Source organism: Sceloporus undulatus, chromosome 1 (genome assembly GCF_019175285.1).
Source record: "Sceloporus undulatus isolate JIND9_A2432 ecotype Alabama chromosome 1, SceUnd_v1.1, whole genome shotgun sequence".
Taxonomy (NCBI): Eukaryota; Metazoa; Chordata; class Lepidosauria; order Squamata; family Phrynosomatidae; genus Sceloporus; species Sceloporus undulatus.
Window position 1 is genome coordinate 159,845,069 of NC_056522.1, and position 17,132 is coordinate 159,862,200.

Here is a 17,132-nt window from a genome sequence, read left to right on the forward strand (position 1 = left end):
TCCATTAATTTTTTTCCAGATTAGCTTGTTATTTAAAATAATTCCTCTGGGTTCTCACCTGTGTCCTTGTCTATTTGTATTTGAAGTAATAATAGTAATCATTGTACTAATATTGGTGGCCTTGTTTGGCTGACATCGTCTTTAGAAAAGATGCCTATTTTTGCAGGACATGCAGCTTTAAATTCCTTCTGCATTTCTGGTGTTCTGCAGAATTTCTAAAATGAGTGCATTACATTCTGGTAGGCATCATGGCATGAGTGGAGAACATGTGGTTCTGCTGAAGTTTGTGGACGACAGTTCCCAGCATCAGTCATCTTCGGCTGTGCTGCTTGAGATTTTTGGGATTTGCAGTCTTAACATCTAGAAGAGGAATGTTTTCCATCCCCACTTTTATAGTCTTAACTTCAAAACTGTATATTCTTTAACATGAACAAATGTATAGTCCACAACAGAAAGGTTATTCTAAATAAGATACATTTTATATTTCATCACAGCAATTTTGAATGTAAGAATATAATTTCAGTTTTTTCTGTCCCTTCTTTTTTTCAGTAATATTGTGGGAAGCAGTGCAGCTGTACTGTTAACAACAATAGAAGAGATGCATCTGTTGAGTAAAAAGATATTCTTTAACAGCCTGAGCCTTCATGCAAGTAAACTGATGGATAAGGTCTGTTTTCATAGATGAGTCATCTCCCTGCCCCATCACCTTATGCGCACATGCTACTACTGCCATAGAGTAGTCTTGATATTTATGTGGTGCTTTTCAGTAAGTGCCAGCCAAAGAGCCTCTATACTGCAAGGTGGCAACCAAGGTCTGTAAACTATGCAGAAGTAGTTTGTAGCTTCACTGCTCTGCAGTTCAGACTCTGTTGTTCTCTCAGATTTAAAGCCAGGCTCCTTGAACCATTAGCAGTCTTGGGTCATTTAGTTTTGGCTGTCTTGCTTATGCCACTTCCTTTCATCTGATATCATTGCAGATTTAATTTCAGAACAATATTTTTTTTAAGATAAGGGGTAATTATTGGACTGAGAAAATGGCTAAGCATCTTGGAGACTTCTCATGAACTGTTGTTTTTATGTAGACGTTGCAACTGAACATCAGTTTCAAAATATTTTGATTGTATCATGTAGATGTCCCACTTTTGTCCCATTAAAAGATAGATTTGAAATGTTTCTTAACAATTTAAATGCATCCTCTGGACAAAGACATTTATACAGATTTTATAAATGGATTATTAAAGATAATAGAGCAGTTCTATTCTGCATCATGAGCCAATAGCTGCAGTGTTCACTTCCATGGCACCCCAGGTTTGGTAGAGAACATGGCTGGCCCAGAGGTCCAAATTACCTTTTCCTGTTGGGAAAAAGTGGAGCAAACAAGAAACAGTGTAGAGGGATCAGAGTTGTGTTAGCTCTACAGAGAACAGACATAGTTTTACAGTAGAAAAACTGGAGTCCTCTAGTTGGCTACTATTGAAAGTGGTGGTCCGAGCCATCAGCTGCCAATTTGCACTGGATTCCCTGGAAACTATGCAAATAGGCCATACAGATGATTTTTAAATTGTGATTTTTAAACTATGAATTTTAAATTTGGATTGTTTTAATAGGTATGTATCTTATTTGTCTTTTTAAATTAATGAATGTTTTTAACTGATGTTGTGTATTTGTTAATTTGTTGTTGTTCCCTGCCTTGTCCATAGGGAGAGGCAGGTACGAAATAAATATTACATTATCATATGGCGCAAACATAATACCAGTTTTTGGCATGCTGGAGGGCAGTAATTGCTACTCCCCCACATCAGATAGCTTGAGAAACATTGCTCTACTATATACTATACATAAGTGAGATTTTGGGAGACATGCGCTTTCTGTATGTTGTTAGGATCACATGTAAGGAGTTTCTAAATTTGTGGTATTACAAGATTCATTATTCTTGTTTGTTTTGCAGATTGAATTGCCACCTGCAGATCTTGGTCCAAGCTCTGCACTGAATCAGACACTTGCTCTGCTGCGTGAGGTTCTAGCCTCCCATGACTCATGTGTTATTCCTTTGGATACTCGTCAAGCTGATTTTGTACAGGTAAATTAATGGCTACCGTTTGTGAATCTAAAATTGCCAAGCCACAACAGTTTGACAGACGGATGCAGGGCCTTTTCTTGCCAGATAGCATTAACTTTTCCCACTTCCCCTATTTTTCGTGGGAAGAACAATTATTTCCATGTTCTTAACCTGTTGTTGTGTGCTTTCAAGTCATTTCTGACTTATGGCGACCCTATCATGGGGTTTTCTTGGCAAATTTCTTCAGAAGGGGTTTGCCTTTGCCATCCTCCGGGGCTGAGGGAGTGTGATTTGCTTCAGATCACCCAGTTGGTTTCATGAGTTACTGGGATTTGAATCCTGGCTTCCAGAGTCATAGTCCAACACTCAAATCACTATGCCACACTGGCTCTCATTTTGGCTCATTCTAGTAGGTTTTTTGCTTTTCTAAAAATCAGCTCATATCACAAGTGTCTCCCAAGTCCATTGCAGAGTTGTACAGAAAACTCTCCATGAGGCTACTGTAAACAAGTCCCATTATGCCATTTATTTTTCTAGTACCTCCTTATGAATCAGGGAAGTGAGAACTGAGGCAAGGGGAGTGAGATTAAGATGCAAAAAATGCCCTTTTCACATATAAAAGGACGAATAGTGGAGGAGATTAGCTGAATCCTGCCAGGGTTATATCCTGATCTGAAACAACAAATTTAGGACAGTGTCTAAAGGATGATCAATCATTACTACTGCTCAGGTTGTCTCCAGGAGATCACTATTTCTAAGGTTTCATCTAACATGCTTATTTGATGCATTTCAGTCTCTGTAACTATGGAGAGCCATTGTGGTGTAGTGATTTGAGTGTTGGACTAGGACGCTTGGAAGACCAGGGTTTGAGCCCTCGCTCAGCTGTGGAAACCTACTGAGTGAAATTGAACAAGTCATCAGCTTCAGAGGAAGGCAAAGGTGAACCCCCCTGAACAAATTCAGTCAATAAAACTCTGTGACCTCAGGGTTTCCTTAAGTCAGAAACAACTTGAAGATACACAACAGTTATGACTATTGGAGTCTGCAATTACTTGTTAAAAACAGAGCTCTGAAAGTCATGCTTTGCAACTCACAATGAGTGATTCTGTCCTGGGCTTAGGTGTACAGTCAGCCTTGGTATCTGCAGGAATCTGTTCAAGACCCCTCCCTCTGTGGATACCAAAATCTGTGGATGCTCAGATCCACATTGTCCCTAATGACAACGCTTGCACATGGGTGCACTACTATTAGGGACAGCCCCCGTTGTCCCCAGTGGTGGTGTGTGCATGTGGCGGTGCCACCATTAGGAACAACAAGACTCATTGTCCCTAGTGGCAGTGTGGCCATATGCATATGCCGTCGTTGGGGACAATGCAGGCTTGAGCTCAATGAATGGCTGAATCTACAGATGGCAAGTCCACAGATAAGGAGGGACGGCTGTATATCACAGCCACCCTGAGGCATCCCAGACTGATGTTTGTTGAACCTTACTTTGCAAACTGCCCAGGAAGACATTCTATAAATTTGCCTGGCAGCCTTTTCTACTGCTATGTGGGTCTGATGTGCATCCTTATTGATCATTTCCCCTGAGCACCTTTAAATATGACCACCAAGCACGATTAAATGCCTTCTGTTCTGAACTGGCATTGCTTCTACAACTTACTTTTGCAGCATCCTTCTTCCAATCAAGCATCACCAGCCTAAGGTTGCTTAAACAACTGACAGAACGTGTTCGTAATAACTGAGTCTTCTCTGAGAGATTGACATGATTTTCTTTTTCATCATTGCCCCTCTTCTTTGGGAAATTAATAGAACAGGAAATACCCAAGACTTGTTATCAGATACAGTATTTCTTTTATGTGTGCTTTTCTCCCCCTCCTGTCTTCTTTTTAGGTTCTCTCTTGTGTGCTGGATCCGCTGTTACAGATTTGTACTGTGTCTGCTAGTAACTTAGGATCTGCTGACATGGCAACCTTCATGGTGAATTCACTTCATATGATGAGGACAACACTAGCTCTGTTTGAATTCACAGATAAACGACTAGAAATGTTACAGTATCAGGTAAATGCCCAAAGTCAATCTCCTGGTGTTTTCTTTGCCATTAAACATTAACAGGAAATAAAACATAAATGTGTGTATCCTCACAGCTTTATATATAAAGCAAACATACAGATGCATACAACCACAAAAAACTTCATTAATGGGGAGTTAAGATAAAAGAACCCCTAGGCAGTGAAGCAAGGAAATGTAAAGCTCAGCCATTCCTGCAACATGAGCTAATTTTAAAAGAAAGGCAGCACAATATGCTGTCATAATCCACCATTTGCTTTATTGGATAGAATCTCCATCTTTGTTTTATATGGTCCCTCTTAGGAGTAGTTGCATTGTGCATATTTAGATGTTACTAATAGGTTTTTGCTGAACCAGAGATCCAGTGAACCTCAGAACTGAATGGTAGAGATTAATCTCCAACTAATCAATTAGGGGTTGTTGTTTTTTTTTTGTGAAACAGGCCTTAATATATTATAGAAACAGAGCATCTAATAATGGATATTACATAAATGGATATATAAATAGACATACATATTACAGTTTTTTTATTTGCTAATGTAAAACTGCATGTGACATTGGCTAAGATCCTACATCAAGAGACATAGCTGCAACAGATCCCAGTGCTACCCCTCAAGTTTGTATCTTTGAAGACTTATAGTACCACCTTATGCATGCACAGAGAGCTGTTTCCAAGGCATTGGAGAGCAAGGAAATAGGTAATGATGTGTACAACCTGCTCTCAGTCATGTGTATATCTTCAGCAGCACAGTAAGAGATGCATTCAGTATCCAGCATCATTTGCAGTGCTAGCAAGTGAGAAGAAAGAGGAGTGAAAATAGGAATAAGGGACATCAACAATCTAAGGTATTGTGTATACTCATGTATAAGTCTAGAAATTTAAATCAAAAAATTGACCCCCCAAAAATGAGTTGACTTATCCATGGGTTAATGTAAATACTGTGCTTTAACTCTTACCAAAAAAGGAACCATTCCCTAGTGAAAGGTAAGAGCGTAATCTGTCCTGGAATCACTGACTCCCCCTCTATTCTCTAATCCATCTTGCCTTCAGTATAAATACAAACACTTATTTCTACTGATATTTTATAAGTGCTTTGGCATTGTTTTCCTTTGCTTTTCTGCTGGAAACTTTGCTTTGTTTCATTCCCCCAAAGTTTTACCTTTGACTTGTCCATGGGCCATATCAAAATCCATAATTTTGGCCCCAAAACCTAGCCATGAGGTCGACTTATAGTTGAGTATATACAAATACCGGCTTCATACAACCAGATAGGAGATTATACACCTGGACATCACCAGATGATGAACACAAAAATCAGATAGACTCCATAATTGAAAGTAGAAGATGGAGAAGCTCTATCCTTGTGGCCAAAACCAAACCAGGAGCTGACTGTGCACAGGCCACAAACTGCTCATAACAAAAGTCAGAGTTATGCTGAAGAAGAAAGAAAAAAACATCATTATACCAAAATATGACCTGAATAACATTTCAGACAAATTCAGGGACAATGTGAGAAACAGATTTGAACTATTGAGTATAATTGACCAAGAACCTTAAGAACTGTAGACAGAAGTCAAAGACATAATTAAGAATGAATGCAAAAAAACACTATCAGTGGCCAAAAAGAAGATAAGAAGCAATAGATGACAAATGAAACACTTCATGCAATAAAAGAAAAAAGAAAAACAAATGCAAATAGAGATAGGAACAAAGCCAGAAGCATGAACACAACTCTCCAACGTTTGACACACAGGGATAAGGAGAAATACTACAATGATCAATGCATAGTAATAGAAGAAAACAACAAAAAGGGAAGAGCGCGAGACCTGTATCAAAAGATCTGAGAAATTAAAACCAAATTCAAACTGAGGGCAGGGATGCTCTATGGAGAAAAAAAAGAACAAGAAGAAATAAAAAGACACTGGAGCACTGCAGGCAATACACAGAAGAGTTATAAAAAAGAGATGGGGGAATGAATGATACTTGGAATGAGGAGACGTATGAAGACGAACCCCAAATTCTAAGAAGTGAAGTGGAATCTGCAATAAAGGAGAGGGGAAAAAAATAAATAACTGGGAACAGATGATTTTCCAGTTGAACTGCTACAGTGCTTACAGACAGATGCAACTTTACTGTTAACTGAAATATGCCAACAAATATGGAAAACAAACGATGGCCAACAGACTGGAAACACTTGATATGCATACCAATCCACAAGAAAGGAGATACAAAGACTGCAGTACCTATGGAACAATAGTGCTAATCTCACATGCAAGGAAAATAATGTTCAAAATTTTGCAGCATAGACTCCAACTACACATGGAGAAAGAAATTTCAGAGATGCAAGCAGGATTCAGAAAAGGAAGGGGCACTAGGGACCACATTGCAAACATGTGATGGCTACTAGAGCGCACCAAAGAATTCCCAAAAAGAATCAGCATGTGTTTTATAGACTACAGCAAAGCTTTTGATTGTATAGGTCATGAAAAGCTATGGAATGCATTCAAAGACATGAGGCCACCGTCAGAACAGAATTCAGGGAAACAGATTTGCCAGTAGGCAAAGGGAAGTTATATGCTGAAAACATAATAAGAAAAGCAGGATTAGAATAAAAAAAAGGAGGAGTGAAGACAGGAGGAAGCAACATTTAAAACCTCAATTATGCAGACAACACCCTAATATTAGCAGAAGACATTCAGGAATTGGAACAGTTAATAAGGAAGGTCAAAAGTGAAAGTGCAAAGGCAAGTCTGATGCTGAACATAAAGAAAACAAAAATAATATCCACAGAAGAAATACACAAATTCAATTTAGACAATGAGGAAATTGAAATAGTTAAAGAATTCCCATATCTAGGATCAGACATTAACCAGAATGGAGACTGCAGTCAAGAAATAAGAAGAAGACTAGGGCGGGTTACAGACCGCCGCCGGTTAGTCCGCGGGGGAGCCAGAGCCTCCACACGGCGCGGCTCCCGTGCGGACCGAAAAAGAAGCTCCAAAATGGAGCTTCTTTTAGAGTCGCGTTTGCGACGTAGCGAGGCGCCAGGGGCGCACTCGCTACGTCACAAAGGATGCGACGCGTACGGACGCTCAGCGTCCGATACGCAAAGATAGCGCCGGTCATGTAGAAGGGCCGGCGCCATCTTGTACGGACGGAGTCCGTATTAGGCCCAGGGGCGTCTAGAAGAGACACCCCTTTTTTAAAATGGGACGTCCTCTGGACGTCCCAAATGCCGGTTTGTAACCGGCCTAGGAATGGGAAGGGCAGCTATGAAAGAACTGGAAAATATAGTGAAGAGCAGACATACATCTGAACCCTAAAGTCAGAATCGTTCAGGCCATTGTATTTCCAGTTACCATGTACAAATGTGAAAGCTGGACAGTGAAGGAAGCAGACAGAAAGAAAATAAACTCATTTGAGATGTGATGCTGGAGAAGAGTGCTGAGGATACCGTGGAGCATCAAAAAGATAAACAAATGGGTCCTAGAACATCTCAAGCCTGAACTCTCCCTGGAAATCAAAAACGGAGACTGTCATACTTTGGCCACATCATGAGAAGACATGATTCATTAGAAGAAACAATGATGCCAGGAAAGGTAGAGGGTAGTAGAAAAAAGATGAAGAGCACACATCAGATGTTTAGACTCAGTCAGGGAAGTCAGAAGACATAAGCTGAGCAGTGGGGGGTAAGGGGGCCATAGAGTCACCATGAGTTGGGGATGGCTTGAGGGCAGTTAACAACAACAACAATAACCTGCCTTACCTCTAATGGTGGAGGTGTTCAAAAGAGCCTCCAATTCAGTCTTAACTTCAAAGCTGGTCACAGTCAGAGAAATGCTGGTGTTACATAGCACAGGGAAGGAAATCATGCAGTTGTCCAGATGCTTTACTGTAAGCCCCATCAGTCCAAAATAGCATAGCTAGTGGTGTAGAATGCTAGGAGTTACATCTTGGCAACTTCTGGAGGTCTGCATGATTTCTACCCCAACGTAGAGAGAGGTTTGAGAAAATGAGTAGCATTCAGGAATTTGACTGGGAATCTTACATACTATTAATGCTTTTCCCTTACTGATCTACTACAGTGGTCCCTTGGTGTTTGCTAGAGTTTGGTTCCAGGACCCCCTGTGGATATCAAAATCTGTGGATGCTCAAGTCCCATTAAAAACAATGAATGGTGTGGTAAAATGGAGTCCCTTATATAAAATGGCAAAATTAAGGTTTGCTTTTTGGATTGCTAAAACTGTTTTCAAGCTGTGGATGGCTAAATCCATGGATGCAGAATCTGTGGATATGGAGGGCCGACTGTATTACAGTTTCTCCAGTTGAAGAGGTAGCAAGTCAGTTGTCCTTAAAATTCATAAACTATGGGTTAATTAAGGTGTACACAGATCATTGCTAGGTAAGTACTTGGTTACAAAGGGAAGAAGAGCTGACATCAAGTAATAAACATTTAGCCAACATATATATTTTTTAAAAAACCTAAAGTCTGTAGTTGCTTTGGGTGTTAAAAATACTGAATTTTGTACTATAGTAAAAACGGTTTTGTTGTATTAAACTGGTTTTCTTGAGCCTAATTTCAGGAATGAGCAATGACTTTAAACACAATCCTAATAAATAAACATTTCTTGTATTTCAGATTGAAGCACACTTGGATACCCTTATAAATGAACAAGCTTCCTATGTATTAACTAGAGTGGGATTGAGTTCCATATATAATGTTGTACAGCAGCACAAACCAGAACAGGTACGGTGTAATTTTGGAAATCCTGAATCTCACTGATTTCTATGTTGTTGTGAGTAGCTTGCTGTTATTATGCAATTAAGCTGCAATCTGATAACATGTCCAATAAAGACATGAGAATATGCCTGTATGTCTCTCTTAAGTTGTAGGAATTCTTTCAGTGTTGCAAAACATAATTTTAAGTAATTGACTAAATTGTAGTGGGATCTATAGTGCGACTTCAGAACTTTCAAAGACAAAATAATGGTCTGGCTTTGAAAACCCTTTCAAATTAAAACAATTAGCATCCCAATTTTCCCAGAACACATGGACATAATGGAGTCATTCTTTAAATCCCAATCTTTAATTTTGGTTTTTTTGTGCTTTGTGTGGAATACTGATACACAGATGAAATATAGTAGCTCCTCAAAAATCATAGAATGAATGACAGTAACTTAAATATTATGGTAAGTAACAACTTGGTTCATCAAAGGTATTTGGGAAATTGTTGTTTCCTTCAGTTTCTCCACTCATGACCCCAGTGTCTTGCCTCCACATTTGTGAAGATAAACAGTTTTTTACCATATGCTTGACTGTTTTGGGGTAAGGAAAGGAAAGAAAGAATATTTGATTCTCAAGACTTGGAAAGCAAGCCTGTTTTATATGTCTTGAATGTGTTGTTGTTGTGTGCCTTCAAGTCATTTCCGACTTAAAGCAACCCTAAGGCGAAATGGTCACAAGGTTTTCTGGGAAGTTTCTTCAGAGGGGATTTGTCATTGTCACCCTTTGAGGCTGAGAGAGTGCGAGTTGCCCAAGGTCACCCAGTGGCTGAGCCAGGATGTGAACCCTGGTCTCCAGAGTCATAGTCAAACACTCAAACCACTACACTACACTGTGTAGATGAGGCATAAAATAGCATGATCGTGTTTTGCATGATCTTCTAGGGTTCTAGGTCCCTCTGCCCATCACAGGCTCAATAATGATCTTCTCTCTCCCTTTCTGGCAGTTGAAGCTTCTCACATAATCCACATGGCTTTTGAACAGTATTGTTTTCTCCACCCTAGGAACACAGAGCAAGATTCACATGTTATATTATATATTCATGGAAATATTCATTTGTATAGTCCAGGGATCCACAGGGATAGGTTTTAAACAGATGAACTGTATGTGAATTTTCCCCCACCATCCCAATCTCCTTAACTTTTGTCTTGTACCTTTTGGGTTGTTAGGCTGAGCAGGACAGGGACTGTCCTATTGCTTACCTTTGAAAACTGTTCTGGGGGCCTCTTATACCTTATGAGTGTGTGGAAAAAAAGCTTTAAAGCAAGGACTCAGTCAATATAACAAACACACAATTCCTTGGATTTGCTATGGTAAACATTCTCATTAGACTTTAGCAGTGATATACACAGAGATACACTAATTGTATATATGTATTTAATTAGTTCTGCTGTATTTCTAGGGCCCCTTGGCAAATATACCTAGTATGGATGCTATGTCCTTAAAAGCTGCAATGGTAAGATACTGGTATTTCATATTTAGCTGTGTTATGTTTTAAAATAAACTTTGTCATTTTGGACAGTAGCGTGATGATGGAGGTGGTGGTGATGCTTCTGTTGTTGCCACTGTTTTTGATGCTTTAGAGGGTAAAAGCAAATATGTCCCTTGTAATAATGGTTAATAATGTACTTACTTGGTATTATTATTATTATTATTATTATTATTATTATTATTATTATTATTAACCTTTAATTATAAAGCGCTGTAAATTTACACATCGCTGTACATACAATCTTTTTAATCGGACAGTTCCCTGCCCTCAGGCTTACAATCTAAAAAGGCACGACACAAAAGGAGAAGGGAGTGGTGGTGGGGAAGGGGATGAGGTCCAGCAGTTCTTCTCTACCTCCAAGGCCTGGACCAAGGCAGATGAACTGGAGGGAGGGCTTGGCTTCTTAATGGATGGTTAATCTTCTTCCAGGGAGGCCTGTTGGAGCTAGAACACATAAAAGAGATAGTCACCAAATTCCATTCTGACCTAACCTTTCTAGTGTGTCATGCTGTGATATGTCTGTTGTTCTATTAATTACTATTTTCTATTGTTTTACTTTGAGCTAGAGAAATAAAGAAAAAGGTCTTGCATACTTAAAGGTTAGCAGTAAGGAGCAGGATGTTGAACTTTTCTTTACAAAGTAATGAAGGCCATATAATGATTCGTGGGAAAGAACAGAGACTTATGAGGGGATACCTGGCAGCTGGGGTGGAAGTGTAACCCACAGGCTGTATCATACAGACCCCCAACACTATTTTTCAGTCTCCCTGCCCCCAAACTAGGGGTCAATGAACAAAAACACCTAAAAATGCTCTCCAACAGCCTAGTCCCAAGCTGAAAGTTTTGCCTTTCCTGCGCTTAAAACAGCCAGAGGAGTGGTAAAAGTGGCCAGCCATCTGGACCTTTCTCAGACCTACAGAGTGTGGGAGTAATTCTTAGTGAAACTAAAAAAAGTAGGGGAGATTAAAAAATAAAAAAAAATGAGTAGGGAAAGACAGGAAAGTGTAAGACACAGCAGTGGAATGCAGCCCTCTAAGATCCTGCAGGAGGTGGCTGATGGATCCTTCTCAACTCTTGGCAGTTACCCACTCCTGCCCTAGAGTTAATTTCATAATGTATTTCTATATTGGCCTCAAAAGATACACTGAGGCTCCCTTACAATCATTTTGCAATACAACTAGGAAGAAGCACTCCTTCTTTCAATATGTACTAGGTGCCAGCAGATATGCTGCTTTTTGAGATAATCTCCCTATCCCACACCCCAAATGTTTACAATACATTGTGGAGAGAATATGCTTCTAATTCAGTGGTGGGAAACCTCAAGGCTAGGGGAACACATTAACCCACCGCCCACAAGAGACTTTGGAGGGCCTCATCCTCCACCAACCCCCCCCCCCAACACAAAGCCTCTTATGCCCCCAAATGCTCTCTAGAGACATGTGACATATTTTCACCATGTCCGATCAGAGTGGAGTGTAGGCTTCCTGAGCCATTTTACACTTTTTTAAATTTCACTAAAACTTTCCACCCAAAATTTTGTGGAAAGCTCTCCATGTCCCCTAGACATTTGGGGGCAATATTTTCTGGAAAGCTCTCCAAGTCCCCTAGACATTTGGGGGCAATTTCATGTTTCATGGCCTTGAGTGATGCCAGCTGAATCTCATGTTGACAAGAAAATCTATAAATTGTACATTGGCACTCTCTCCCTTTCTCTCCTCCTGCCCCCCTCACACATCCACAGAATGTAATGGTCTTCTCATGTTTATATTAGGTCCAGTTTGATCGTTATTTATCAGCACCTGATGGTCTGCTAATGCCACAGATAAATTTCCTCCTAAGCACTGCTGTTAAGTAAGTATTTTGGTTGTCTCTGATTGTAGATGACGATTTGTAACAGAATTCATTATCCTTCTTTGTGTCTCTTTGGATAAACGCTTTACAATGTGCAATCACTGCACCAGAGGTGAGAGGTTCCTAGAGTTTTGACCAAAGTCACCATGCCTCTTCCTCTATCTTCTAGGATGCATACTGTTTCAGGGAATGGCATAATAGGGGGCAGTAAAAGGTTATTTAAGGAGCTTTTGCACCCAGTGAATACGTCAGATGCACTCATCTTTTATCAGTCTTTGAGTGGCAAAGAGTCTACATGACAGTGAGGAATATATAAAGTGACTTTCTCAATAACCCTGCCCCCTCACATCACCCAGCTCCCAGGACCAAAGAAGAGCCTTGCTCTTAAGGCTGAGCCCAAAGCATGCCCTCCTTCTCATGTCTGATGATTTTGCGCTGCCTAGATTGTGGAAGTCAGATGGGAGGGTGAATGGTTTCCTAACATGATTTCATAGAATCATAGAGTTGGAAGAGACCTCAAGGGCCAGGAAGAGACTGCAAGGTTTAATTGATGGGCACACACAGCCCTTTTTCCATCTTTCCAATTCAGACCTCCAGAACCTTGAAATTTCATAAGGAAGGAATGCTTTTGCCACAGTGTGTGCGTCTTCTCAGCCCCCTCCCTCTTCCTTATTTAGCAAGTGTAGCAGCTCGCTGCCTTATGCTGTTAGTACTATTTCAAGGATCCTAAGGGAATGGCATAGGTGCTCTGTTTGTCCACAGCAGTGAGGCGGAGCAGCAGACGTTTTTCTGATCTACGTACTACTATTTTCACCAAAGGGATATAATTCAGAGACATAGCCATGTTATTCTGGCACATTAGTATGCAATGGGAACTTCTAGCACCTTAGACTTATTGAGCTAAAGAGGTTATAGCATAAGCTTTCATAGACTTGGTCTATTTCCTTAGATGCAAGTAGACCAAGTCTACAAAAGTTTATGCTACAATTTTTTTGCTCAGCCAGTTGGTTTCAGAGATGCTACAAGATTCTTTTGCATACTGATATTTTCACCAAAGGCAAGGCTTCTCTCTTGTGAAATTGGCACATGGATTTTGAGATTTAGAGGTTAACCTTTTGCTTTATAGTCATCAGTTGTGTACTTACGTAGCCATTTTTGGTATGCTTTTTTTTAGACAGCAGATAATAAAACTGTCCACAGAACTTGTCTGCAGAGCATACAGTGAAGTCTATGCAGCTACGATGAATCCAGACAATAAATATAAAGATCCAGAAACAATATTGCACAGATCTCCCCATCAAGTTCAAGCACTTCTGTCCTAATCTTGTCATCAGAGACATTCCTTAAGGTATTCTCATTGTTTATGGTCTGAAGGCAGCCATGCGAGTCATGATAAGCACTGACAGTTGCTGGCAGTCTGCAATTGGACCACACTTGTGTGCAAAGTCATTTGGCTGAAATCCCATTGATTTTAGTGGAACTAAGACTGAGTTATTGATCGCAGAATTGTTAAGTATGTTGATAGACATATGCAAGATGAACACACCAAGGTTTAAAATTAAAGTTTCATCATTATATGTTTGGAAAAGCATTGTGATAATATCCAGGTTTCTTGGGAAGTTTAAAAAAAACAGCACAATAACAATTTGATGAAAAAATAAAGTGCAACCTGAATTGTTTCTGCTTCTGGTGACTTAGCCATTCTGCTCTTTAATACAGTGCACCCGCGCCATATGTGGGCGCATTACATGCGGAAGCCGCATGACAATATAAACAATGGTGTGCGTGCCTGTGTGCACGTGCCCCATTGTTTCCTATGAGGTGTGAGCATACGCAGATTTCCCCTTATGCGGGGGGGGGGGGGGTCCGGAACGGATCCCCCACGTAAGGAGAGGGTCCACTGTAGTTCGGAAAACTATTAATCCTTGAGGGAAGAAGACTTTGGCTTAGTGTAGTTAAAAGCCCAGTAGTTGGATGCATCTCATTCTGCCATTTATATACTTGCAACAAAAATATACTGTAAGTCCAAAGCTTTAGTCTTGGAAAATCTAAGTCACAAATGAAATACTTTCTAAAAATATTGACTTTGCAAACAATAAAGCATCCCTTCATACAGTATGGAAGAGAAGGCTGGAACAAGTTATTCTATTAGATTATAGCTCCTGGAACCCCTCAGATAGGTACTTGTGGAATTCTGGGTGTTGTAGTCCAAAGCAGTATCTTTCCCAAGATCTGTGACGGAAATGAGACTGAAAGAATAGATGTTGCTTGTGTGTCCTTCTCCCAGTCATCATAGGATAGGAATTGCAATGCATGAATGTAGTCCGGAAAGGTTTCTTTTCTAAACTCTGTTCCATTGTTTCTCTCCACACCTTGGAAGACAAAATTTCTGCAGTGGACAGCCTGTAGTTAAGCTGGCATGTAGTATTGTTTCTGGTTTTCCTTTTTATTAACTAAGGAGAACTCCAAAAATGCAGGTACACTAAGCATTACTGCTTCTCATGAACCAGAAGCATCATATTCAGCAATCAAAGGACTTGCTTATCTGTTACTTCGTGCTGCATTTAACTGGCTGAAACATTTTAAACTACCATTCATCAATTCTATTTTGATAAGGTATGTAGGATCTACCCTGTTGTATCGATAATGTTTTACAATTCCTGGCTCACGTCTTGATGCCAACACCAATGTAAATGAAACCTGTATGCCTGGCTTTAGGAAACCTGGATATTTTCCACACACTCAAACACTCAGTGATCTTCCAATGTAATCTGTGGGCTATAAATTAAGGCTATTCTGCCTAATTGATTCAGTAGAACTAATGTAACTAGTATTTATCCTGGAGAAATATGTCATGGATATTTTAATTCATGGATTGGGAATTTCCAGGTATCTGTACATGTGATGAGTGAATGTTTTACACTTCAGATCATTGATTAACTAAAACGATCTTGAATCTGATATGTTTGTAAAAAAAATCTAAAAGCTAGCTGGGTAATGAAGCAATTAGTTGCATAATCGCTAATGTAAGCAGCCTTGGAAAAATGTGTTGATAGAAAAAAGATTCAGTTTGATATAGTTACTAGACCTCTATTCTTTTATAATAAATACTGAGTAATTGTCTGTAAATAAATCCTATATCTTTTATATAAAATACCTCAAACCAATAAAAGTTGCCATCCAAATGTGAATGTCTTTGTGTTATGGGATAGTAACTGTGCTGAAGATTTCATACTGCAAATAAATATATATAGAAGTGATTCAAAACAGAACTTTAACATATTCCGCATCTGTCCTCTTCAGTTGCCAAATATGAAACTGAGCTGCATGCAAGATGGCAGTGCAGAACATTACGCTATCAACATTTTTAGTGGATTATGGTATTATCCTCTAAGTTGAGGCTGTGTGGTATCAGAGTTTTCAGTCCATAAATCCAAAAATTATCCTTTTTGCCAATACTTGGACCAGAGGGGAAATTATTAGATTTATAGACTTATTTATTTTTTATTTATTTTGTCTATTAATTTTGGACAAAAGGGGGAAGTTTTAGACTTAGGGGTTTCTACTATATAACACCATACAGCTCCTTACTGTATAATACCATCACCCTCTAAGAATGCTAATAACAGTGTGTTTGAAACTGTGGCCTTGTATGCGGTTCAAATTAATCTTGGCAACTGAAGGAGGTAGAAGCCAAAATGCCTTGCTCTTGATATATATTTTTTGTTAATTATTTCAATAAATATACATGTCCAGTGATTAATTGTATCCTTCTGGGATCCAGGACAAACATGGGAGAACTGCTGTTGGTTTGCTTTTTAATGCGACTATATGAAAAAGAAACTAAAGGAAGCTCTGTATCAGAAGTCTCTGAAAACTAAGTATTTATCCAAACTGCTTTCTGGCTAGTGTTTGTTTCCTGTAGAAATAATTAAAATGTTTTTAAAATCCTACCATCTTAGATATTGTTGTTCAGGTAGTTGTGGCTGTATGTTGCTAAAAGCATTCCTCTCTCTCCCCCACTTTTTTTTTGTGGTTAAAAAAAAGGAGCCGGAACAGCTTGGATTCAGATTACCATTAGGATATAGAACTCAGGGATTAGTTATGGTCAGTTGTAGTTCTTTTTCGATGATAAAAAAAACACTGTAAGGATAGAGCCTTAGGAAAGTAGGAGAATGTGAATTAAAATGATAAAGGAATGCCATGCTAATAACTGTTGTTTGGCTCAAGAAGCAAACAAAAGGTATTGGCATCTCCCAAAATCATTAATACAGTGCTTTCCTTAGCAGTCTCCTTTACATTTGTGGTAGGGTTGGACAGTAAAAGAATGCTTGGCTCACTACATTGCTGGTTCTGTTCCACAGGAAGAAGTTGTGAAAGTGCTATTTATAGCATCTGAACAAATAAGTGGGAGGCTTGATCAGCCAAAGACAACAAAAGTTGTGACTTCTTTTAATGCAATCTTTGCTAGCTTCAAGTGAGTTAGATCCTAACCTGTCATGCCCTCAGCAAAATCTGGCAGAGGCTCCTGCTGATACAAAACAAAGGGAGACAATGTTGGCTGATGTTATTTCAGACATTTTGGAGATGGTTGGGAAAGAAAACCTATGAAATCATTTTCATCCATCTTGAGTGCAAGGAGTGCCTTCTCTGTGTGCAAAATTAGGATAGAAGGAGGATTTCTATTTTTGAAAGGTATCATTAACAGGCATTAACAACTGATTTCATTCACTGATATTCATGAATAAAAACATGGAAGTCTTGAAAATGGGGAAAGCAGCTTGTCACCTCAATTTATATAACTAGATGGGATATTTTATCTAATTTATTGAAGGCATTTCTATATTACTTTTCAAGATGAGGCCTCTCCAGATGG

General features: G+C 39.3%; 1 protein-coding gene across 2 annotated transcripts in view; it reads left to right on the top strand.

Moving 5' to 3' along the window:
* COG6 (component of oligomeric golgi complex 6) overlaps nt 1–16,340 on the top strand; it is a 34,826-nt gene extending 18,486 nt beyond the window's left edge. Inside the window, exons 13-19 of one of the 2 annotated variants that reach the window (XM_042439940.1) lie at nt 550–667; nt 1,949–2,080; nt 3,953–4,120; nt 8,770–8,877; nt 10,316–10,369; nt 12,177–12,256; nt 13,431–16,339. In XM_042439940.1, coding sequence (XP_042295874.1) covers nt 550–667; nt 1,949–2,080; nt 3,953–4,120; nt 8,770–8,877; nt 10,316–10,369; nt 12,177–12,256; nt 13,431–13,578 — 808 coding nt within the window. In that variant the 3' untranslated portion in view covers nt 13,579–16,339. Of the gene's footprint in view, nt 1–549; nt 668–1,948; nt 2,081–3,952; nt 4,121–8,769; nt 8,878–10,315; nt 10,370–12,176; nt 12,257–13,430 lie in introns of both variants that reach the window. The other variant, XM_042439948.1, reaches the window with a different exon arrangement.
* Nucleotides 16,341–17,132: the final 792 nt, after the last annotated feature.